This window comes from Lepisosteus oculatus, chromosome 11 (assembly GCF_040954835.1).
Source record: "Lepisosteus oculatus isolate fLepOcu1 chromosome 11, fLepOcu1.hap2, whole genome shotgun sequence".
Lineage (NCBI taxonomy): Eukaryota > Metazoa > Chordata > Actinopteri > Semionotiformes > Lepisosteidae > Lepisosteus > Lepisosteus oculatus.
Genome location: NC_090706.1, coordinates 40,984,560 through 41,006,915, shown reverse-complemented (window position 1 = coordinate 41,006,915; position 22,356 = coordinate 40,984,560). Strand labels below are relative to the sequence as shown.

Sequence of the window (22,356 nt, the reverse complement as noted above, 5' to 3'; positions counted from 1 at the left end):
TCTCTTGTGGTTGTAGTGACGGGCATCTCAAAAGGAATGGAGCCCTGTGCCTCACTGATATAAATTCCTATCTTTGAGGCAAATTGAAAATGTATTGTAACTAAATGTTCAAATTCATTAATTTAGCTCTCTGGATAGATACTTTATTATAAAGATACTATTATAAATTGCAGTGCAACAGCAGCCTAGCACAGTCAACACAGCACAGTGTAAAGATAAGATACAATAATACACAATACAACAAGTATAGTTAGTGAGAAGTAAAACCTAAACCAAATGGACTATACAGAATTGTTCACATTACAGAAGATACAAAACACATCTTTTGTGTACTGTACATTCTGGTTTATTGCACATAACCATAAGATAGTAATCCAATCTAGATAATGCTTGCTTTATTTCATACATGCACAGGTTGTAATGCACTTATTAGTGCGTTGTCATTGTGTGCTGAATATTGTTATATGCATGTTGCGTTTGGACTTCAGTGTAGCCATGTTAGCATGGGGTTGAACCAAACAGGTTCTTCTGTGCACATGAAAATCAGAGGGCACCTTTTACAGTTGTAAATTTATTCTATGAAATGCTTTGTTTGCAGGACTGGGAGCAAGCTTGGAATTTCTCCACTGATGCTGGCTGCCATGAATGGGCATGTGCCTGCAGTGAAGTTACTGCTAGACATGGGCTCGGACATCAATGCCCAGATTGAGACCAACCGCAACACAGCCCTAACCCTTGCCTGCTTTCAAGGCAGAGCAGAGGTGGTCAGCTTGCTGCTGGACAGGAAGGCAAATGTGGAGCACAGGGCCAAGGCAGGTGTCCGTCTGCAACTCCAGAGTCCTGGAGCTGTACCTGAACAGAGGGCACTTCAGACACCTCACACTTTAAAATCACAAATTGGTCTTAACCTGGTAGTCTCCATTTAGACCATAAAAGCAGTTCTGTCCTGTCTTCACTACTACAGACAGGGGAGAGCCACATGTGAGAGAATGCCTTTTCTGCATTGATCCTAATGCGACTGTGGTGGCCACAGTGTTTCTCTTTATTTTACCTTATGATTCATTGTATTAACAGTCTAGCTTTTATGATATTCAGAGTTCCATACTCTAATAAGTACTGCATTTGTGGGCTGCTGGGATTAAAAGGGCTCGTTTTGCACCAGTGATATAAGTCTCAAATTACAGAGAGCCTAGTTGAATTTAAATTCTGAAATAAGAACATGAGTGAAATGTTTTTTAAATCAAAATGCGTTAGAGCCAAGTGCCCACAGTTTCATGACAATTTCCATTTTGTATCAGTGCAATGTTCCATTGTTTTAAATATCTTAATTTTAAATTGTTTGCATAGCAGTGGCATTCCAGAATAGAAGAAAAGGGATTAGCTACACGCTGGTGGTTGGAATATTGTGTGTTCATTTTCTGCTGCACCAGACCTGTTGAAGGCATTGGTACAGCTGATAGGATTCAACGGTTAAAGGGGTATCTGTGGTTTTCAGTAAATTGAAGTCAAGTTGATGGATTGCTGAGGAGCAAGGCCTCAATATGTGGCTGTGAGGGTTTTTGAGGGGTGGTTGTGAGAACGCTGGTGTGCTCCCTGCCCCACAGACTGGCTTGACCCCGTTGATGGAGGCTGCATCAGGAGGCTATGCAGAGGTGGGCAGAGTCCTGCTGGACAAAGGAGCCGATGTCAACGCACCACCAGTGCCTTCGTCAAGGGACACAGCTTTAACTATCGCTGCCGACAAGGGACATTACAAGTTCTGTGAGCTTCTCATCAACAGGTATGACTGTGAGAGTCAGGAAGGCAGCTGCAGGGTCTCTCTGTCAGTAAGCATCATCACAGGTTCACTTGTTTTCGGGTTTTGAAAAAAGGTAACCAGTATCAGCGGAGATCCATCTTGTTGCTGGTTCAACCTGAACAGCATACTTGGAAAATCAAGCTGTTAGATAGAAGTACTCCACAATTTAAATTCTGTATGGAGTACTTATTCCTATAAGCACATAGTGTTTATAGGATCTTAATGCATAATTGTTTGACATTAGGACAAACAGCTGCAGTCTGTTCTGCAATCTGAGTTATACCCCAGCTGGATTTTAAGAAGTCTGTGACATTTGATTTACAGGCCCATCTCTGTCATACGGAGAAACGGCGAACACGCACACAAGCCTTCTTGCTCATGGGCTGGCGGGAAGAAATGACCAGACTTGCCTATATTATCTTGGGGATGGCTTCCTTTAAACCCTGGAAACTACTTATGTTTTTCTGAGACAGTTCTCTTAACCTACTTAAACCTTAAATTCTTTGGAAGAAAATGTGATTCCTTGCACTGACAGGAGTCGACACTTGATTGACAAGGGTTTATAATTGCTTCTGGACCTACGCAGTTGCACGTACCACATGAACCAGCAGTTCCATTCGTTCTCACATTCCTTATTTAGCTTAACTGTAAGTTGTGGGTGATTTGCGTTCCCTTCTGTTACATGGCCACCTCACGTTGCACTAAGGATGTAATAACGTGCCGTTGCTCTTGACAGAGGGGCTCATATTGACGTACGCAACAAGAAGGGGAACACGCCTCTCTGGCTGGCTGCTAACGGCGGTCACTTCGACGTTGTCCAGCTGCTGGTCCAGGCTGGTGCGGACGTGGACGCTGCCGACAACAGGAAGATCACTCCGCTCATGGCTGCTTTCCGCAAGGCAAGTGCCGCTTTTGCCCCACGTCGGTCTGCATGTCCCAGTATATAGGAATATTTCCTGCAGGTTTGCACTGTTGCTTTGTTCTAGTGTCTTTTATTTGGAAAGCCCTTATATCCTCCATCTGTGGCTGTTCCACAAGAAACTGGGCTCAGAACCAGCTATTTGGAGCTTCCAGATCTGACTCTTTATTTTTGCAGGGCCACGTGAAAGTCGTCCAGTATCTTGTGAAAGAAGTTAATCAGTTCCCTTCCGACATCGAGTGCATGAGATATATTGCCACCATTGCCGACAAGGTAAGATGAAGTGCTCTGTATTTTATCAATCTGGGGACGGAACGCGGTGGAATGTATTGTGTAAAACATGTGGCCTCTGATGTCTGGATTATTGGTTTATTGCTTGATAAGTAAGCATACCCGATTCTTTTTAGACTACTTAATCGTAGACATAGACCCATAAGAAGATATAGTAATCATATCTGCTTTCATTTTAAATATGTACAGTTTGGCTCAGGAACATTTTCCTCTTCCATTGTTGTCAGAGACCAGGCCCTGCTAAAGTTGTGAAGCCCCAGACTTAAGGGCATGAAATCTGTGCTCTTCTTCTCAGGAGCTGTTGAAGAAATGCCACCAGTGCATGGAAACCATTGTAAAAGCCAAAGACCAACAAGCTGCAGAAGCAAATAAGAATGCTAGCATCCTGTTAAAGGAGCTGGACTTGGAAAAGGTCAGAGGATATTTTTTTGTTTTGAAGCATCAGACTATGTACAGAGCTATGTTGCCCTTTCCCATTGAGCTTTTTGTTGTTGGTTTTGTGCTGTGCACGCCCTCCGGCCGTGTGTTTAGTCCGGTCGATTTCAAATGAGTGAATTGCAGCATATTTGCTGAAGTTGTTTTGAGTATCTTTATTCAAAGCAAATTCAACGTTATGTAAGAAATAAAATAAATTGGACCTCACTTGATTCTCAGACCTCGGGGTCTTCTAACAACTGAATGCAAGGAACAGTTGAGCACCAAGAAAAAAAATTTTAAAACCTGTTTGTTCTCAAAGTGTGTGTAGAAGTATGTTCCAAGAGCAGACCTAGATCAGAGTTAAAAGGATCCCAAGCTCCTGGGCATCATGTTGGAGCATGTCCTGGCTAAGTGGCGCGTGAATGATGCGGATGGAGGTAAGGCTCAGGCATGTGGAGCAGCCTCTTAATAATCGTGCTTTTCCCCTCCGTCAGTCCCGGGAGGAGAGCAAGAAGCAGGCCCTGGCCGCCAAGAGGGAGAAGCGCAAAGAGAAGCGCAAGAAGAAGAAGGAGGAGCAGAAGAGGAAGCAGGAGGAGGAGGAAGCTAAAACGAAGGAGGTTTCGGAAATGCAAGATACCGAAAAGGATTCTGCTGAAGGCAAGGACAGCCGGGGGTTTTATCAGACCTGTGCTGGAACAGAGGATCAGGAACCCTCAGAGTAGATTTAACTTTAGAGGCAAACCACACCAGCCAGTTCATATGAAAGTTTTTTGTATGACGTTAACTGCTGGTTATATGACTTGAGTTACTGTTTTGTTGAGATATTGGGTTCACATTTCTCATGGGGATTAAAGCAAGACTGATTTCTGTCCACATTGTGCTACCTGGGTTGCATGCTTTATCATGTATCTATTGACTTCCTGTATTTTGTAGAACCTGAAGTTCCCATAGAGCCTCCAAGCGCAACCACCACCACCACCATTGGGATTTCGGCCACCTCCGCCACCTTCACCAGCGCCTTCGGCAAGAAGAGAGCCGGCGTGGTGACGACGCCGAGCACCAACCGCAAGAACAAGAAGAACAAGACCCGGGACACCTCCCAGAACGCTCAGATCATCCTCCAGGACCCGCAGATGTCGCTAGCGCAGCAGAAAGCGGACAAAAACAAAATCCAGGGGGAGCCAAGAGGCGGCGGGGCTGGAGGGAACAGCGACTCCGACAACCTGGACAGCACGGACTGCAACAGCGAGAGCAGCAGCGGCAGCAAGAGCCAGGAGCTCAACTACCTGCCCGACCTGCCCTCCGCCGCCGCCGACAAGAGGCAGTGCCCCGCGCAGCACGCCCTGCAGAGAGAGGACAAGGTCACCGTCTCCATCTCCAAGTCGCAGCCAAAGTGAGCACTGCGCTCTCCTGCTCTGTGGTCCGGGGGGGTCACTCACGTCCAGCATTTTGTAATTAAAGAACGGAGGGCTGGGTGGGGTCGAGATGGGTTTGTTTTCCTTTTAAGTTTGATTTTGCTTTCTTTATTTAGTTTTAGGTTGCAGGCTGCCCTGGTAGACAGTCACTGTTAATCCCATATTGTAGTCGCAGTCCGGGCTTAGATTGTGATGTGAAAAATCTTTGCATATACATTGGAAGTTTAAGAATAAAATGCCAGTGAAGGTTACATTTTTTCTAAAAATCAGGCTAATTTTTTTTGTGGGGAAAAGATTATTAACTGCTCCATCTGATGCACCAGAATGATGTGGCTATATAGTTGAAGCAGATGTTTGCTTTGCGTTTAGAGCACGGCTTTAACATTTCATAGAATGTTTGCGGAAGGCTGTTGACTTGGATCATCTTGGAAATAAACACAGGTGACGCTCTCTTTAGTAGTATAATCTTTCTCATGCTCCTCAGAATGCAAGAAGGCATCAATGACGTGACTCCCAGTTCACTACCTTCTACATTAAAGACTATTTCACTGCCAGTATCCTCGCCCAATGGTAAAATGAACCTGACCAGCCCCAAAAGAGGCCCAAAGAGAGAAGAGGGCTGGAAGGAAGTTGTCAGGAGGTTTGTCATTTCATTTCCACTTATTTCAAGTCTGTTTCTTGCAGCTCTGTTATAGTGCAGTGACATGCCAGGACAAGATTATAAGGTTCTTCGGGATGGTTCCAAGAGACATTGCTTACTCTGTTTCTCTGCATGATGTCTAACCCTTTCTCTTGGCTTGAATGTCTTTCAAGATGAGTTTTTTTTTTGTCCGGAATCATATTGTTCCAGATGTATTTGTGTATATGCAGCAAAAGTCAATATTCTGTAAGCCTTTTGAACCTGCTGATATGAGACTGATATGTAATTTATCCGCATTTAATGTGATGGGCTTTGCTTTTAAACGGAAGTCTTCCAGTTTCTCCTTTTTTAACATATGGGTGGTAGAGCTAAGAAAGAGACTAGGTTTTCGGGTTTGAGTCTGTAGAAACCACACCCTGTACTTCCAGAGAGAGGTACAGAGTGTCTGGGGGTGCTGACCTGCCCATGTGCTCTGTCCCCTAGATCTAAGAAGTTGTCGGTTCCTGCCTCAGTTGTGTCCAGGATCATGGGGAGAGGCGGATGTAACATCACTGCCATTCAGGACGTCACTGGAGCCCACATAGACGTGGACAAGCAGAAGGACAAGAATGGCGAGAGAATGATCACCATCAGGTAAGCGGCTCCACCTGCCGGAATATGTTTTACTGATCCTGTGTTCCAGGAGTGGAATCAGTGCATCTACGTCCACAAAGTCAATTTCGTATTTGTTGCACCGTTACGTGCTGGTGTTAAAAAGACTAAGACGGGTGCTAAGGGAATCCAGGCCTGGAAATGAAACGATACGAATTTTAATGTTTCAGAGGAGGAACCGAGTCCACGAGGCACGCTGTGCAGCTCATCAACGCCCTGATTCAAGACCCTGCCAAGGAGCTGGAGGACCTGATTCCCCGGAATCACATCCGCACGCCTGCTGCCAACACCAAGATCGGCTCCACCTTCACCACCTCCACCGGCGCCACCAGCACCACTGCCGCTGGCAACAAGGCCCTGGTGTCGGTGGTGCCTTCCTCCTCCGTGGCGTTCCAGCCTTCCTCGCCCTCCACGTCACAGCCTGGCAGCAAGCTCGCCAAGAACCTCTCGGCCACCGTTCGCCCGCCTTTCCCGGTCTCTCTCCCCCTGGCCTACGCCCATCCTCAGCTGGCCCTGCTGGCCGCGCAGACTATGCACCAAATCAGACACCCCCGCCTGCCCATGGCCCAGTTCGGCGGCACCTTCTCCCCTTCCCCAAACACGTGGGGCCCCTTCCCCGTGCGGCCCGTGAGTCCTGGGAGCACCAACAGCTCCCCCAAACACAACGGCAGCGGTGCCATCCGCCCCGGAACCTCCCACGTGGAGTACGCTGGCAGTGCGCTGCCCCCCTCCGTCACCGCCTCCCCTCCCTCCAGCACCTCGCAGCCCCCCGCCTGCCTCACCAACAGCCCCACCCCCTCCTCGGTCCGGAAGCAGCTGTTCAGCGCCGACCCCAAGACCAGCAGCGCGACCTCCGTCACCGCCACCGTCACGAGCGTCTGCAGCACGCGGCCGGCCAGCTCCCCCGCCCCTCTGCACAGCGCCCAGTCCGCCGCGCCCCCCACCCCGCCCCCGCCGCCCCCCATCGCGCCCCCCGCGGCCAAGCCCGAGCCCTGCACTCCCCCGTCGGCGGCTAAAGAGAAGCCGGCCGCCGAGCAGCCCTCCGGAGCCGTCCTGACGCCGGCGGCCGCGCTGGGCGGCGCCTCGGACAGCAGCAACGTGGGGGCCGGCGGGGCCTTCTGTTCCGCGGCCTCCTCGATGTCCTCGCTCCAGCCCCCCGCGGGCGCGGCCGAGGCCCGGCAGCAGCAGCAGCTGCCGATGCCCTACAGCTCGGGCGCGGAGCCAGCGGCCCCCTCCAGCCTGGCTGCCACGCGCCCCGTCGCCATGTGCTCCAGCACCGTGACTCACACCAGCAACACTTTACCTCACTTCGCCGCCCCCGCCCCCCGGGTCTCTCCCCGCATGCAGCCTGGCGCCCCCTTCTACTCCATGGTCCCGGGCAGCTCCATGCAGCAGGAGCAGCAGTCCGTGTTCGTGCCTCCGGCCCAGACGCAGGAGGCCATGAAACAGCCAGGCATGCCGCCCTCCCTGCAGCTCTCCTCGACCATCAGCATGATGAACGGGTCCCAGATGCACATCAACCACGGCAACAAGGCCCTGCCGCCCAACTTCGGCCCCGCAGCACTTTTCAATCATTTCAGCAGCATTTTCGACAGCAGCCAGGTCAGCAACAATCAGGTGTGGGGCGCCTGCCACCTGCCCACGAGAACCCCCCCTGACCAGGCCTACAGCGCTCAGGCCACATACATGAGCAACATGGCGCAGCTGGAGAACGTGCTTCCCCCAGACGGCTCCAAGGCTCCTGGCTTCCGCTCCGCGTCCCAGAGGATTGTCACCAGTCCGATCGGTAAGGCTCAGCTCTTGGAGCATCCCGTCTTGTTCCCTTCTGTGTTTGTGTACTCCGATTAGACAAGCGCCTTGTTCATCCTTACGGTAACTCGGATGTGACTGCGTATAGCTCATAACCCTATGAGAAAATCATCTGTCTGACGCAAAACCTTTTGTCTGTTCAGCAAGTACTTTAAAATCATGGTTTGCAGGGCAGTTTGCTCCTTCGTGCACGATGTTTTGAGTATTCGTACAAGCACGCCTAATCTTAGGCTGTTTTTTAAAAGTTTTAGTTTACAGAATGGCACGTTAATGAAGTTACTGTGCTTTAGTGAAAGTAACAGCATTTTTATACCGATCTGGCTTTTTAAAGATTGCTTGGAAGCCAAAAGGTTTTCATTTTTTAAGGGGGAAGTGTTTAAAACCTATTCTTCTATTTGTTTTAGGAATGCATGCTCTAGACCCTTCTGGCAATTCTATCTCTTCCTCTTCTACGCCACTGACAAGCTTTGCTACAAGCATATCAGGGAGCCCAGTCTTTTTACAAGGCCCAGCTCCTGTAGGGACTCCCAGCTTCAGTAGACAGCATTTCTCACCACATCCTTGGAGTGCTTCAACCTCATGTATGTACTGGTATTTGCTTTCTTTGTGAAATTATTTTGTGTTGGTAAATGTTTACAGTGCTTCTGTGCTATTGCCCATTCAGCATACCTTGCAGGTGTGTTACGGTCTTGATTGTCTGAATTAATGTCCGTGCCGGTTCACCCGTTTCAGAAGGAGAGGAACTGGTGAGCGCTACAGCAGACACCTTCACACTGATAAGCACTGGGCACTATGGGGGTCCGGCATCGAGAGCGACATACCTTCTGTAGCAAGCCTTAAAGTTACTCTAGCTTTGTCAGCGTTGTCGTCTCCTGTCGTTGGTGATCTTCTAATGGGCCCTGAGAAACGCATCTTGTTATACCATTTGTGATCATGAAACTATAAACAAAATACATAAGTTAAACATCAAAGAAATTACTTTTTAACAGATATATACATTACTGTACATTATCCTACATTATGGTGTTCAGTAATTAAACACCATAGTGTAGTAATTAAACAGTAATTAAAGTGCACATTAAACAAATAATCGGATCACTTGGGTTCTTCCCTGACGTGATGCCCTACAGGTGGGGACACCTGCACGAGCGCAGGAGCTGAAACAGCCCTGCTGGAGACGCACTTCGCCCTCTCGGCGCTGGCCATCCAGGGACAAAACGCCCCACTGCCTGCTCTTTACGCATCTCAGAAACTTTCTTGATCTCGAGTTTTATTTCAGGGGGCCGTTGGAGGTTTTTATGTCCGTGTAGGTGAAGTCATGCGGAACTCCGAGAACACGTTGACTCCCTCAATGAGCTGCTACCGTACTGAGATTACTTTCACTTTTTTTGGCATTGTGTTCATGCCATCATTTCATGACATGGTTGAAAGTACCGTCAGTTCCCCCCACACACACACGTCTGACAGAGGGAAATGAGTCGTATTTACTGTGCGAAGACGGCTTGTGGATAACCTGAGATGTACACGTGCGTTTCTGACTCGTCAGCGACTCGCATTAGCCATCGAATCAGCCCCCACACACTTGTCCTCCGAGAGCGGACCCCTGTGGTTTTCAGAGACTGCACAGGAAATCCTTGCAGGTGTTTTCCTGCTGGAGGTGTGATTGAGTATTTTACAAACGGCACTGGATGACCAACATTTCACACACGCTCACACAGCGCCTCAGCTGTCCTTTCCTAGTTAAGGACAGATGTTTCACAACAGTCTCAAGACAGGACGGTCTTAACGATGTGACTGTTGTATGTGTACAGCGTTTGTTGCGGTCTGTATTAAGGCGTGATTTGTGAGCATGAATTGTGTACCACAATTTTGTCAATATTTCAAAATGCTGCTCTGTGTCCTTTGGTGAGGAGTTCAGTGTTCATGGGTCCGACTCTGGGGCATGTATATTTTAGTGCAGTGCATGTGGTGGCTGGGCGCGCTCTTTCGGAGGGCCTGTGCCGTCGTGCCCTCGCAGTGAGACCCGGAGGAGGCCGGCGATGGCCGTGCCGGGGTAGCTGGGGCTCACGAGGCTGTTTGCTGTGTTTGTGCAGGCGAGTCCCCCGTGCCCTCCGTGTCCTCCGGAGCCTCCTCCCCGCTGTCGGCCTCCTCCGCCGCCCCCGCGCTCAACCAGGCCAAGGCCAGCAGCTCCAGCCAGGACCGCAAGGTGCCCCCCCCCATCGGCACAGAGCGGCTGGCGCGCATCCGGCAGACCGGCGCCGTCAACCCCGCGCTGCTCACCACCAGCTACACCGCGCCCGTCGGCCAGGGGGGCATCTGGTCCTTTGGGGTTGGCAGCGCCTCAGGTAAGCGTGCTGTCCGGATTGCCGACCCCACTCGTTGGTGCTGAAGTGAGCGCCCCCTAGTGGAGACTTCTGGAGTTCGTTACTCAGCTTGGGAGGACCGAACACTTGGGTAGATTGTTAAACGGCAGTTTGCAGGTAGCGCTCTCTTACCTAGATGTTTATGTGAATGTTTTTTTTTGTTTGGAGAAATCAATCTTCCTGTGTACTATTCTGAAAGCTTAAAAACATGAACAAGTTGGACTAGGTTCCGTTTCAAAATGTCTTTTCACCACACTCACTCTGGGCTCAGTGAAAAATGGCCACGCATACTCCTTCTGGCAGTTTGGAATAGATGTGTTTATTTGAACAGGTTCATTAATGCATGAAGTGGCGTAAACCTGAATTTAATTTACACCGATAGATAAACCATTTCTCACATTTAATCTAGTCATTAACAGCAGCTCAGAGTAATGCTGACAGTGTTCTTTTGGTCATGTTAAACAATTCCTGCAGCAGCAATTCTCAGCCAGTGTACTTTCAGATATTAACTGGTATACTGCAATTTTAGAAAAGTCATTGTTTTTAGAATAGCGTTCTTAGCCTGTTGTACACTTGTACTTTCTCTCGCCTTATGAGAGTCAGTTGAATCCCTTTGGTGCGTTTAAAATACATTTCAGTATCGTGAAACTTCACAGTACCTGTTTTTAAGAGTACATAAAGCGGAGATCAGGATGTGGTTCAGGTACTTTACGTTGTTTCCCAGCAGTGTGTAATCATTCTGCACTCTTGTCTAAATCCCCCCTGGTCGCTTTACTAATCTTGGGGTGCTCTCTGGGGGCTGTGCAGCTGCATGAGACCACATCCCCAACAGAGGGCACCCCAGCGCTCTTGTGAGCGGGTGGCTCATCGTGCCCTCCTCTCCCCTGCAGAGGCAATGTCGGGATGGTCTCAGCCCCTCATGAGCAACCACATGATGCATCAGCAGCTGTCGGACCAGTCTGCTTTCTCCCAGCATCAGCCCATGGAAAGAGACGATACTGGAATCGTGGCTCCCTCCAACACCTTCCACCAACAGCCCATGCCCAGCAACTTCATGGACTTCCCCAAGGTGCGCACAGATACAGGCCGCTGAGCTCGTGTGTCTTTTCTTAACCGTGACAGAAGAGCTTTCCCGTTAGGGTTTCACGTTGGAGAGTGTTTTTAATAGATTTAGAAAAAAACAGTTGTCTCATCGTTTTAAATATCTTGCATATCGTTTGCTTTTAGCATGCATGCCGTGCTCTTCAAGTGTCATAATGACTGAAATCTGCATTTCATGGTGCGATTGGGATAGAGAATAGGTTCTTTGTAGTGAAGTCTCTGAAGAAATCGCTCCCGGGAGGCCTGTGGCCTTGTCGCCTTGCAGTCCCACAGTGCACTCCTGTGCCTGGGGCAGCTCCAGAGGACGTCCTCTTCCATTATTGGCTGGTTCTGGGTCACTCGACTGTCTGTCCAGAGAGCCAGTGGACACTTGCACATTCCCTGTATCCCCCTGCTCCAGGAGCAGAACGGAAATTTTCGTTTTTATGAAACAAGCAGGTGTGTCCTCAATCTCGCCCGTGGCTGTGTGTCTCCAGGGTTTGCCGATGTCCATGTACGGTGGGACCATGATTCCGCCTCACCCCAACATGGCTGAAGGCCCGGGGGGGCCGCTGTACAACGGACTCCACACTGCCGACCCCGCCTGGAACCCCATCTTAAAAGTCGTCCCTAATTCTGCAGAGAACTCAGACCCCCAGCAGGTAAAATTCTAAAAGGTATTTCCACACAGTGGAGCTGGGACTCCAATGAGCCGTGTTTCTGCGTTCTTGACACTTTCTCTCTCTGAGGGGCAGGTAGAAGTGTGTGTACTAAGTTACTGCCATTAGCGGCCCTGCCAGTGGGGGGGGGTGTCTCAGGTTTATTGCAGAAACTCAGAAAATTAAACACCAGTATGTACGTTACGGTTGGAGATGACTCTGGGTTTCAAATAAGTCCACAATGTTTAGCCGTGACCTTTCGGTGTTTAGTGAAATAGTGAGAAATCCTTGGTTCATCATTGTCTGTATCCAGACACTAACCAGAAATCCCTGCTCAAATGTGTTTGTATTTAATTGATTAAGTGTGGGAAAAAATGCATTTAAACCTTGGTGTTCTTTGTGGAACTGGCAGCGTTTTATAGCGGCACGCCTGCTATGTAAGTGTCGGTGGACAATCAATATTTTGTGATAACTGAGGTCTTCTCATCCTCGGCAATCGATCTTTTTATTGAAATGTTTGTGGTTGAAAACGTTTAAGGATTTTTGTGATACACATTCCATTTAAATTATAGCTTATTTTAATGTATCTGATTCATATGTAGGACTAAATATTTTTGAAAAGTGTGCAGTTGTGTGCAGAAATGTTCTTGTGGGATTCTGTGCTGAATCCTGAGGTGTAATTGCAGTGGGAGTGGAGAGGGGATCAGAGTGCTGACAGTCTTGCTTATGGCTGTACGTGACTCGCTAATTGATGTTTATTCTGTCATTACAGGTCTGGCCTGGTACTTGGGCACCACATATTGGAAACGTGCATCTGAACCATGTTAACTAAAAAGATTGAGGCATAACGAAATTGAAATTGAGATGTTAAACTTGTAGTGTCCTAAAGTTAAAATTGGAAGGATGGACACCATTTTTGATGTGCCTAACTAAAATTTCTGTGTGGGCTGTTACTTCTATTTACCACTGTCTATGAACAAATGGATTGCCTGTACAACAGGATACATTCTCTGCTTAGTTTAGCCATTTTGACTTTAAACCCACATAAACTGTTCTTGGGCTGTTGGCTCAACAGTACTGTAAGCTATTTATATGCAGCCAAGAACTAGATGATTACATAAAGATAAATCAGACCTTTTAGAGTGGTAAATACATGTATAATTGTTTACATACTAAAAAGGGTTAAAATGAGAGTAAATTTCATGTCGTATAGTGGCTCTACTTTATGTAGCCTGTATTAATGTGAAATATTTACCTTAATATTCAATAAAAAGATGGAACTGTAACTGTTTTGCGTCTTTTTGTAATCTACACCCCGACTTCAAAGATGTCACGAAGTAGGAAACTTAACAAATCCCTAAACACTAAAGTGTACTTAAAAAGGATCTGTACAGGGTGTTTTCAGTGCGGACATGCCAGGTTTAGCCTGTCAAAGTCTTTTTAGCTGTAACCATTGGAATGCAGGTATAGACAGACCATTGTATGAGCGTTTCTCTATATGAACAAGTCACAAGTTATTTTATGAAGTCACAAGTTGTTTTTTTTCCTCTTTTTACAAGACTTATCAATTACCAGCCTGTCATCTGCATTTCAGCTTTAACCTCAGAAGTGTGCCTTTTATCCACTATCTGGATTCTGGCATTCGGGGTTGCTGTTTTGAGTTGTTAAAAACATGCACATTTCTAGAGCAGGAAAAAGTAACGCACTTCATGTGCAGATGAGACATACAGGTGCAGTTACACTGTATTCCCATAGAGGGCATCGTTTCCCAGTGAATCCCTCAATAGAGAAAGGCCTCAGCATGGAGGTAGGTGGAGGCTGTGATCTCCACAGAAGGGTGAAAGTATTTGAGTGTGGGGCTCAGAAAAGAGGGACAGTGACAGTTTAAAATTCAATAAAGGGACAAACCTTGTACCCTTTTTATGCTGGATATGCCTCTTTTGATTATCAACTTATCCAAGTGGCATACATGGTTTTTTTAAAACATTTTAACATACCATTATTGTAAATATACCATTGCGTTAATTACACTGTCTTAATATTTGATATTTTCTAGTGGTTGCAAAAAAGAACTACAAGAGCTTTAAAAGAATGCCTTGCTTTTCAATACTAGACAAATGGAAGAGTTTACCGTTTAATTAAATGCAAACTTTATTTTCCGGAGGGAAATTTGTTTTACGGCACAATCCGATACAACAACGCAACGAGGAGTACAAACATGACCAACTAAGAAGATGGTACAATAGTGATCCAGGAGATGAGTTACTAGATGCTAATTGAGTCGTATTGCAACGGGCACAAGACTTCCTGAGGTTGTTACTTCTACACTTGTGCACACAGAGGGATCTCCCTGGTGGGAGCAGATTCACAATGGAGGGGGTCTGTCTGTTACAATTCTTTTGCAAATGGATCTTTGATTTTAAGCATGAAGGACAGTCCTTCTGCAGTCATAATTCAGTGAGTCCAATAAGCAAGTTATATCCTATAAATATCTGGGATTATGCATTGGGATTACTCTTGGAAGGCACATATTCTACAAAACCAAAATTACATTTTGTGGGTTTCAGGCTTTTGGTGCCAATAGTCAGATTCTGACCAAGTTTTTCAGTTCTCTGGTACAGTGTCATGCAGTATGGAATAGCTGTATGATATAACAGCCTTTCTGTGCAACAGAAAGTGAAAATGTCCAGACTCTCGGATGTGTTCTAAGAGAATGGGGCAGCCACTTCAGCAGAGTGTGTAGCAACTAGCTGTGAGGATCTCCCCTGATCCCTCACATCTTCTGCAAGAAGATGATGAACTCATGCCTTGAGACACAGATCCCTCAGTGTGGCCTTTAACAAAATGAATTATTTTAGCTCATAATGAAACTCCTAGTCCACGGCAGCACCATCAGTGGGTTATGTGCCAAGGGGGGTGTGTAACTATGGCTCAGTGCAATTGTACGGGTTTATTTACTGGTTCTGGTATAGTTGTGTGGACTGATGAATTTTTATGCGTGTCATGAATAACTAGAAGTAACCGTCTGTTATGTTTGTTAATATTTACTTGAACTGTTTGTGTTTGGTAAATTTCGGTGTAAAACAAAGTGCTGCTTTGATGCAAGACAAAGTTCTGAGAAATCGCACAATGAAGTCTTATAGTAAACAGCGTGTTCTCGTTCGCCTGTTGCTGTGGGGGGGCTAAGATACAGTTCAAATGACCCCCGTGAGAACATGTCTCGCCAGCTCACCTGTCCAAACAGAGCCTGTGGGAATCGCCTGTCTGTTTTCGTGTGGCGCTGCTCTGAGCCACCGTCCTCATCTAGAAAGGAGGAATATTCCGACACAGCGCAGGAGCGAGTACTGCTGCGTGTTCGCGCACACGCGTGTTTGCACGGCCTGCCCTCTCGGGTGGACACAGTGACCCCGACCCCTCAGGGCGAACGATATCCTCCCACTCGGAGAGGGACACGCGTGGGGAAACGCATACGGCAGCCCTGGTTCACATTAGGACTAAAACGTGAAGTGGGGGGGTATAAATATGTCGATTGAACTTTGTCATTATACTGACACAGGTGCTTAGTATGATGGAAAGTGTTCCTCATCTGTCTCTCGGGCGCAGTATATATATATACAGAACAGCAGACGGGACAATAGACAGTAAATACAATAATAACAATGTAAACAACGAGTATGGTACCAGTGTGACACCACCCGCATCAGTAGACAAACAGTGCAAGATAATACAGCGATGATCAAGCGGTACAACTCGAGTAGTTTTATGTTCGAGTTCGGCTTGCGGTCGGTTGTCGCCGGTGTGGTGTGTGTGGGTCTGTAGGAGTGCAGTCGCTGTGCGGTACAGGACGGGTGAGCAGAGGTCACCGGCCTGACGGCTCTGGGGAAGAAGCTGTTTCGGAGTCTTGTTGTGCGCTACCAGATGGTAGGGGGACGAACGCCGTGAGTGGGGTGAGTGGGCTCAGTCGTGATTCTGGTGGCCCTTTTTCATTCGAGCAGGAAGCGACCGTTGCACGGCGGGGCTCCGCCGACACCCGCCGAGCTCAAGCCGACGCGGAGTCGCTGGGCCGCCGTGAACTTAACGCTGGGCTGCGACACCCGCCCTGTGCTGATAAAGAGGTTTCGCGATGGGCCGGGGCGGGGATATCCGCCTTTGCCACGGCCGTGGCAATACTTGGGCGGCGTTGCAGGACCCGGGGGAGGGGGCTCAGCGCGCGGGTGTAATCCAACCCGCCGCCACGCGTGATCTTGTTGATGTGCCGTCACGTGAGCCGTGTCACGTCCGCCTTTAAAGCGGTTTGCAAATAGACGCGCACATGGTCCCTGCGGAGCCGAGCTGCTGGGGAGAAGTCTTTTCGGCGCAGCGTATACTTGTGGGAGGGGGGGTGTTTAGTTTTTTTAAATTTATTAAGGCGACCCTCGCTGGTTGGTTTTATCATTGAGAAGGAAAAAAAAAAGAGCAGCACAAGAAGCACAAGCACAATGTCTGCCAACTGCCAGAAGTCCAAGAGCTGCCCGATCCCCACCAGGGTGATGCATCTGAAGGACTGGTCCCAGCTCCCGGACTGCTACAGCCAGACGCCCGGCGGGACGCTCTTCTCCACCACCCCGGGAGGTAGGCCGAGGGCCGCGGCGTGCGAGTCCGCTTATGGCTGTACTCAACTTTGTTTTAAAGTGTTGTTTCTCTCCTTTTTTTTTCTTCTTTTTTTTACATATAACCATCGGCGCGATGAAACTGTTCGAACCAAAACAGTGAGCGTCTTCATTTAAAAAAAAGGGGGATTTTCTTTAATTAAAAAAACTGCCTGTTGGCGACCCTTATAAACGTCTGTAACTTTGGGGGAGGGGGTGTTCTTTGACTTGCCGTCCCGCTGAAGATCGCTGTTTTTCTGGTAAAGCATTGCGAAACGGCGCTTATCCGTCGTGTTCTCGGGGGTGCGGGGTGTTTAGAGCCTTACCGGCCGCACACCGGGCTGCGACGGGCACCTTTCTCCCAGGTTGATCGGGATCAGCTGCTCGGATGGTCGGGACGGACGCCGTGGCTCCTTTAAAACAGCGTCTGCCAGTGAGGAGACCGGGGCGGGCGGAAGACGAGCTGCAGCATTTCTCCTGCCACGGCTGGGTTTGCGCCTGTGCGCTTTGATTTTAACGCGTCCTGTGGGGTTTTCCACGCGTGTTTGTGCAGAAACACGCAGCGCGTCTCGCAGGTCGCCGCGCTCGGTACCATTCGTCTCCAGGTGGAGCAGGAGGTATCAGCCCAGCCTGAGCACCAGGCAGAAACCCTTCAACAACACGCTGTAGTGCTTTACACGGTGCGCCTTTTCTGGAAGTGTTAAAGGGCTTTGTTGTTTCTCCATGGAGCACAGGACACCCGAAACCCACGGGATAGGTGCTCGTTTGGAGACTCGGAATATCCCCGGTTGACTCGCGCGGGGTGGGGGTGTAAGCGAAGCGGTCACTCGCACCTCGGCTACATGAGGGCCGAGCGCCTGCAGTGTCAAATTTCACATCTCGGTCTGGGATGAGAGCTCTCGGCACGGTTTGTCCTCACGAGTTCAGTTCACGTCTATATACCTTTCTAGCCTCTCTCGAGACCCGATCAGAAATGGAAGCCCGCTGGAATTCAGACCAGTTCTCCCAGTTCTGGTCACTAGCTCGGCGGAGCTCCTGAGGCACTGTCGCCGGACCTGCAGAGCGGTTGGCCTCCAGCTCTTGCCTTGTAACGCTGACCCTCCCTCCACAGGGGCTTAAAACCCGGCCTTTCCTCCCGGCTGAAATGAAGACGACCTAATTACAGCAGGAGCTGAAACCTGTTCCCCATGCTGGGAGAGTCCTCTCCTTGCAGCCGGACACTGATCTCAGCTGCAGGGCTCGGGGGTGGGGCACTGGTGTATTCCTGCGCTCCGGTCAATGGGACGCCGGGTGAAAGTGTGTCTTTTTACTACGGGGCTTTTCCTGTGCTGGGTCTGTGGACTTGTCCGGGTCGGACCCAGCAGAGCCGCTCGCTCGAGAGGAGGAGCTGGGGAATTATCGGCAGCCCCTCGCCTCCTCGCGCCTCGCAGCTGGGGCTCTGGTGTCTGCCTCGCTCTGGAGGACAGCCGGCGCTTGGCGTCTGTGCCCTGCTGTCCAGCCCCTGCCAGCTGCGCGGCGAGAATGCGGGCTGTGACTTATCCCTGAACTGTCCCAGCAGTTGTGTGTCCTGGATCTCTTCCCGGTGAGTCCTGCCCCAGGGCTGGACTGCTCTGGGGGAACGGCAGCTCCTCATGTGTTGTAACTGTCGTTCCGAGCTGCTCTGAAAGGCTGCCCGCTGTGTTCAAGCCCTCTGCCCCTGAGAAACTGGCCGTGGTCTCGCCTGTGCGGAGGGGGGAGTACTGGGGGCCTGTAGTACTTGTAATGGCTGCCTTAAGCCAGCTGCAGTCCCTTGTGGAGCCTCCTAAACACCAGAGAGATTCCCGTTTGCGTGCCAGTTGTTCCAGAGCACACCCTGGGGTGCAACAATATAACTCATCTTACTGGGGCTACAGACCGCTGGCGCGAGGTGGGAAGGTGCTCTGGTCTTGGTCTTGCTTGGACGAGCCCTGGGTGCCTGGCTGGTCCTGTACCTGCGCCGCGCCGCGATGGGCAGCGCCCTGCTGGCTCGCCGGGGCTGAGCAGGCGCGACGGCCGATTCGGACTTGCCTGGTGCACAGGCCAGTTCTCACACGGGATTTAAAAGCGGCTCAAGAACGCGACTGTGACTGTTCAGTCTTCGCTTGAACAGGCCCCACAGGGGCTGGGCGACGTGCTGTTTTCCTCCAGGAGCTGCGCTGCTCACCCACCCCGCCTGGGCCCCAGAGTGAGGCCTGGTCTGGCTGGGGACCCGCCCATTCCAGGCAGCTGCAGAAATAGCTGAGGACACGCTGTCCCGGCCAAGAGCAGCGCAGCGCCGCGCCAGGGCGGGGGAAGGCTCTGACTTCTAAGAATCTGAAAGACAAGCTGCCCCTGTTGAGGAAACTCGCTGGTCTGTGTTGCCCTGCAGCCCTGCTGCAGAGGGGTGTAGCCCCAGTAAGGGGGAACTTCAGGACGGGCTGGTCAGCCGCACCCAGCAAGCCAGGCTGTTTCTGCAGCCGCCTCTTCACAGCTGGGGTGGATAAGGTGTACGGAGAACAGAGGCAGTATGTCTGTCAGCCTGCTGGGTGACTGCAGGATCGGAGACCAGCTTCTCTCCGCCTGCCCTCCTGAGCCGTCTATGTGTGCTGTTACAGGCCAGCGCTCCTGCCCTGGTCTCGGTGAACTGCGCCAGAGTGCACCGCCAGACTGCGCTGTCGCTGTGGAAAATCAGTTCTGTTCAAGTAGAACTCTCCAGGCTAGGTGTTGGTGTGATTTTCTGCTCGCAACCGTTAAAGCTGTGTTTTCTGCATGCCGCCTTGCTATATGTGTGTGAAACCCGTTACTGGACAGTAGGAGTTCTCCTTTTCTCCCTGAAGCCACACTCCTGCTGCCTTGGCTCAGCAGGGCGTTCTGTGGGCTGGCAGCGGAGTTCGAGGGGCTCATGGATGTGGTCTTCATCGCTGCCCGTGCCGGGGCAGGACAGGATGTGGTCGGCAAAATGAACAACTAGAGAAGCAGAAACCGCTTTCCAGATGGTGTGTGTGCTTTTTGCAGTTGGTCCTTGCTGGAGCCCGAGACGCCTCCCCAAGTCTGTGTAACAGACGTCTGAGACCTGACCGAGCTGTTGTGCCCGTGCGATAGGGCCATCGCCACGCTCCCACAGACGCTGTAGCTCATTCCCCTCCCCTCCTGCAGCACGGGGGGGTCCTGCGTGACCCGCGTCTGTGGGCTCGTGGGGGGCGCCAGCCCGGGGCCTCAGGGTGTGGCTGGGTTAGGAGGACTGTGATCGAGGCGGCCCTGCACTTCAGGGCTCAGGGTTAGAAGTTGAAGGTCTCTTGTGCCGCCTGCACTGGTGCTGGGAGGAGGGTGAATGACCGGTCAGTGTGGGTCTGACACCTGCTGTAGCAGGCCGGGGGTCACGGCCCCAGGGGATTGGGGGTGAATCTGAAGGTCCGAGGAGGAGGACTCGCAGGGTGTTGTGGTTTGACATTCGTGGAGACTAGTTAAATCCTTGTAAGCTGCGCTCCTGCTGCCTCTTGTGTGCTGGTGACCTGGGCAGTCCAGTGTGCCAGGGCTCGCCGGCACAGTCTCAGCCTGGCCCCTGCGCTCTGTCCTCAGGCACCCGGATCATCTACGACCGGAAGTTCCTGTTGGACTGCCGGAACTCCCCGGTCGCACGCACCCCGCCCTGCTTCCTGCCGCAGATCCCCGGCGTCACCGTGCCCGCGCTGGCGCCCCTGTCCAAGCTGCAGGAGCTCAAGGAGGAGCTGGAGGAGCCTGACAAGGATGTGCCAGGTGAGGCCCCAGGGGGGCGCCGCCGAGGGCTGAGCTCCAGTGGGGCCCCACGGACGTGCCAAGACGGTCAAAACGGGGCGCAGCAATCTTGGGGGCGTCCCGCGGGGCGAGGTACTCTGGCTGCGTGAGAACTGGGGAGAAGGCCAGCCGGAGGAGTCGGTGTCAACTCCAGCGTGTGCGTGTACCAGGAGGAGGGAGGGCCCCAGGAGGACGGGATCACCGCCCTGCCTCTGTCCTCGGTCAGGAGTCACGCGCCAGCCCCGCCTGCGCTCTCCTGGCAGCTTCTCCTCGGGGGCGGGGCCTGGTCTCGGCGCGTCTGGCCCGAGTTAAAAACATGGACTCTACTCGTGTGGATGTGTGAGAGGTCTTCAGAATGCGGTTATCTCCCTGGCTGTCGGTATGTTTGTTTGGAATCGGTCCCAGCAGCTTCAAATCCGGGTTGATAAACCGGTTGCTGCAGCACTTATCAGACCCGCACAGACCAGCCTCTGTTTTTCCAGTTTTCTGCCGTTTTGTTTTGCATGTTTTTGTTCAATGTGCATGGACCTCTAGTGCTTGTGCAGCCTGTTGACATGGTCTCGGAGGAACCAGGCTCTCGGGTGACGCGTGATCCTGGTTCTACTGCCGGCATGTGTCCAGCAAAGGAAACGGTTTAAGATCCTGAAGTTGTGTAACTTGTGTAAAGGAGCAGCAGGGGGAGCCGTTTCTGGAGGGTGGTGGGCAGTACTTGGTGGTAGGGGGGGGGGGACGGAGCAGGCTGGTGTGCGTAGCTTGGGCCAGGGCTGCTGACCTCTCGGCTCCCCACTGGCTTGTGACGGCCAGTCACCAGTGGATCACGGGAGGCCTCGTTCAGAAGCCCTCTGGGCTCTGCTGCGCTTCACCCCGCTGGCGCTGGTGGCTGGGTGGGTCCACTAGTCCAGACTGCACATGCCGTGGTGGTGGCTCTTCAGGAGCTGTGGGTGGGTTTGGTGGATCCGGTTCGTTCACAGCGGAGACCTCGTGGTTGTGCCTCTCTCTTCTCGTGCAGACATGTTCACGTCTTTCCTTCTCTTCCAGCTGAGGACAATCAGTTCGAAATGGACATCTGACCTGCCGGCTGGCCGCTGAGGAAGAGACGGCTTCTCCCGTTCTTGTTTCAAGGAACCTTTTTGTTATTTTTTTTATCTTTGTGAAAACCGAAGGACAGTGCTCCAGCTCGGCAGCAGTGCCGGTGCTAAACGCTGCGTCTGGAGCTCGTGGGCTGGGTGGGTGGGGGGTTCGTTTTTCTTTTAATGTGGTTGTTTTATACATTTGGTCATGTTCTTTTTTTTTTTTCTAAGAAGAAATGTGAAATGGGTTGATTGGATAACCGTGTTTTAAGTTAGTCTTTGAAGACCTACTTGCGATGTTACGGTCGGGCTGCTGTTCTGTCCTGCCCTCTTGTGAGAGGAACAGTCCCAGCTCCGTTTGCGGACAACTGACGATGCGACTAACTGTTCTGCTCGGCAGCTGCTCAATAAAAGACTGAAAAAGAAACTGGGACTTAATTCCTTGAGTGCTGGTCCAGTGGTGTAGTACCGTCCCCGCCAACACTACATGACTCAACGTTCTGCATATGGGTAGTGTCCTCCTTGTGCATACAAGCAGTTAATAGAGCCAAGTCCAGTTTCCAGATTCTGGAGAGCCAGTCTTATGATGTAACTTTACGTTCTAGTAGTAGCAATTAAGACTTAAAAATTTTGACTGGGATTGTCCAGTGTAAGTTGTCCCTTTTTTAAATTGTAGTCCTTCCAGGCTTTGCAGATTTTGAGTCGACGGATGAAGGTGGTTTGAGCCCGTGTCGCTGTGGCTTCCTGGAGAGGCCAGGGCTGGGGCTCTGCGATTGGTCGGATCCACGAGGCCTTCGTACCTGGTCACAGGAAGCTTCCACTTCGATACCATCCCAGAGCGATTC

General features: G+C 50.7%; 2 protein-coding genes across 12 annotated transcripts in view; both read left to right on the top strand.

The window, feature by feature from the left end:
• ankhd1 (ankyrin repeat and KH domain containing 1) overlaps window positions 1-13,328 on the top strand; it is a 66,194-nt gene extending 52,866 nt beyond the window's left edge. For 9 of the 11 annotated variants that reach the window (XM_069195349.1, XM_069195348.1, XM_069195347.1 and 6 more), the window contains 15 exons: window positions 599-812; window positions 1,605-1,780; window positions 2,535-2,697; window positions 2,895-2,990; window positions 3,304-3,420; window positions 3,920-4,082; window positions 4,359-4,818; window positions 5,325-5,480; window positions 5,964-6,113; window positions 6,302-7,917; window positions 8,345-8,521; window positions 10,034-10,285; window positions 11,194-11,372; window positions 11,881-12,045; window positions 12,815-13,328. In XM_069195349.1, coding sequence (XP_069051450.1) covers window positions 599-812; window positions 1,605-1,780; window positions 2,535-2,697; window positions 2,895-2,990; window positions 3,304-3,420; window positions 3,920-4,082; window positions 4,359-4,818; window positions 5,325-5,480; window positions 5,964-6,113; window positions 6,302-7,917; window positions 8,345-8,521; window positions 10,034-10,285; window positions 11,194-11,372; window positions 11,881-12,045; window positions 12,815-12,874 — 4,144 coding nt within the window. In that variant the 3' untranslated portion in view covers window positions 12,875-13,328. Of the gene's footprint in view, window positions 1-598; window positions 813-1,604; window positions 1,781-2,534; window positions 2,698-2,894; window positions 2,991-3,303; window positions 3,421-3,919; window positions 4,083-4,358; window positions 4,819-5,324; window positions 5,481-5,963; window positions 6,114-6,301; window positions 7,918-8,344; window positions 8,522-10,033; window positions 10,286-11,193; window positions 11,373-11,880; window positions 12,061-12,814 lie in introns of all 11 variants that reach the window. The other 2 variants (XM_069195350.1, XM_069195352.1) reach the window with 2 other exon arrangements.
• A 2,993-nt stretch (window positions 13,329-16,321) lies between these two features.
• eif4ebp3l (eukaryotic translation initiation factor 4E binding protein 3, like) lies at window positions 16,322-21,938 on the top strand. The gene is made up of 3 exons (XM_006631951.3): window positions 16,322-16,653; window positions 20,247-20,423; window positions 21,480-21,938. Exons 1-3 carry the CDS (start codon window positions 16,521-16,523, stop codon window positions 21,509-21,511), a joined length of 342 nt encoding a protein of 113 aa, XP_006632014.1. The 5' UTR covers window positions 16,322-16,520; the 3' UTR covers window positions 21,512-21,938.
• The last annotated feature ends 418 nt before the right edge of the window (window positions 21,939-22,356 follow it).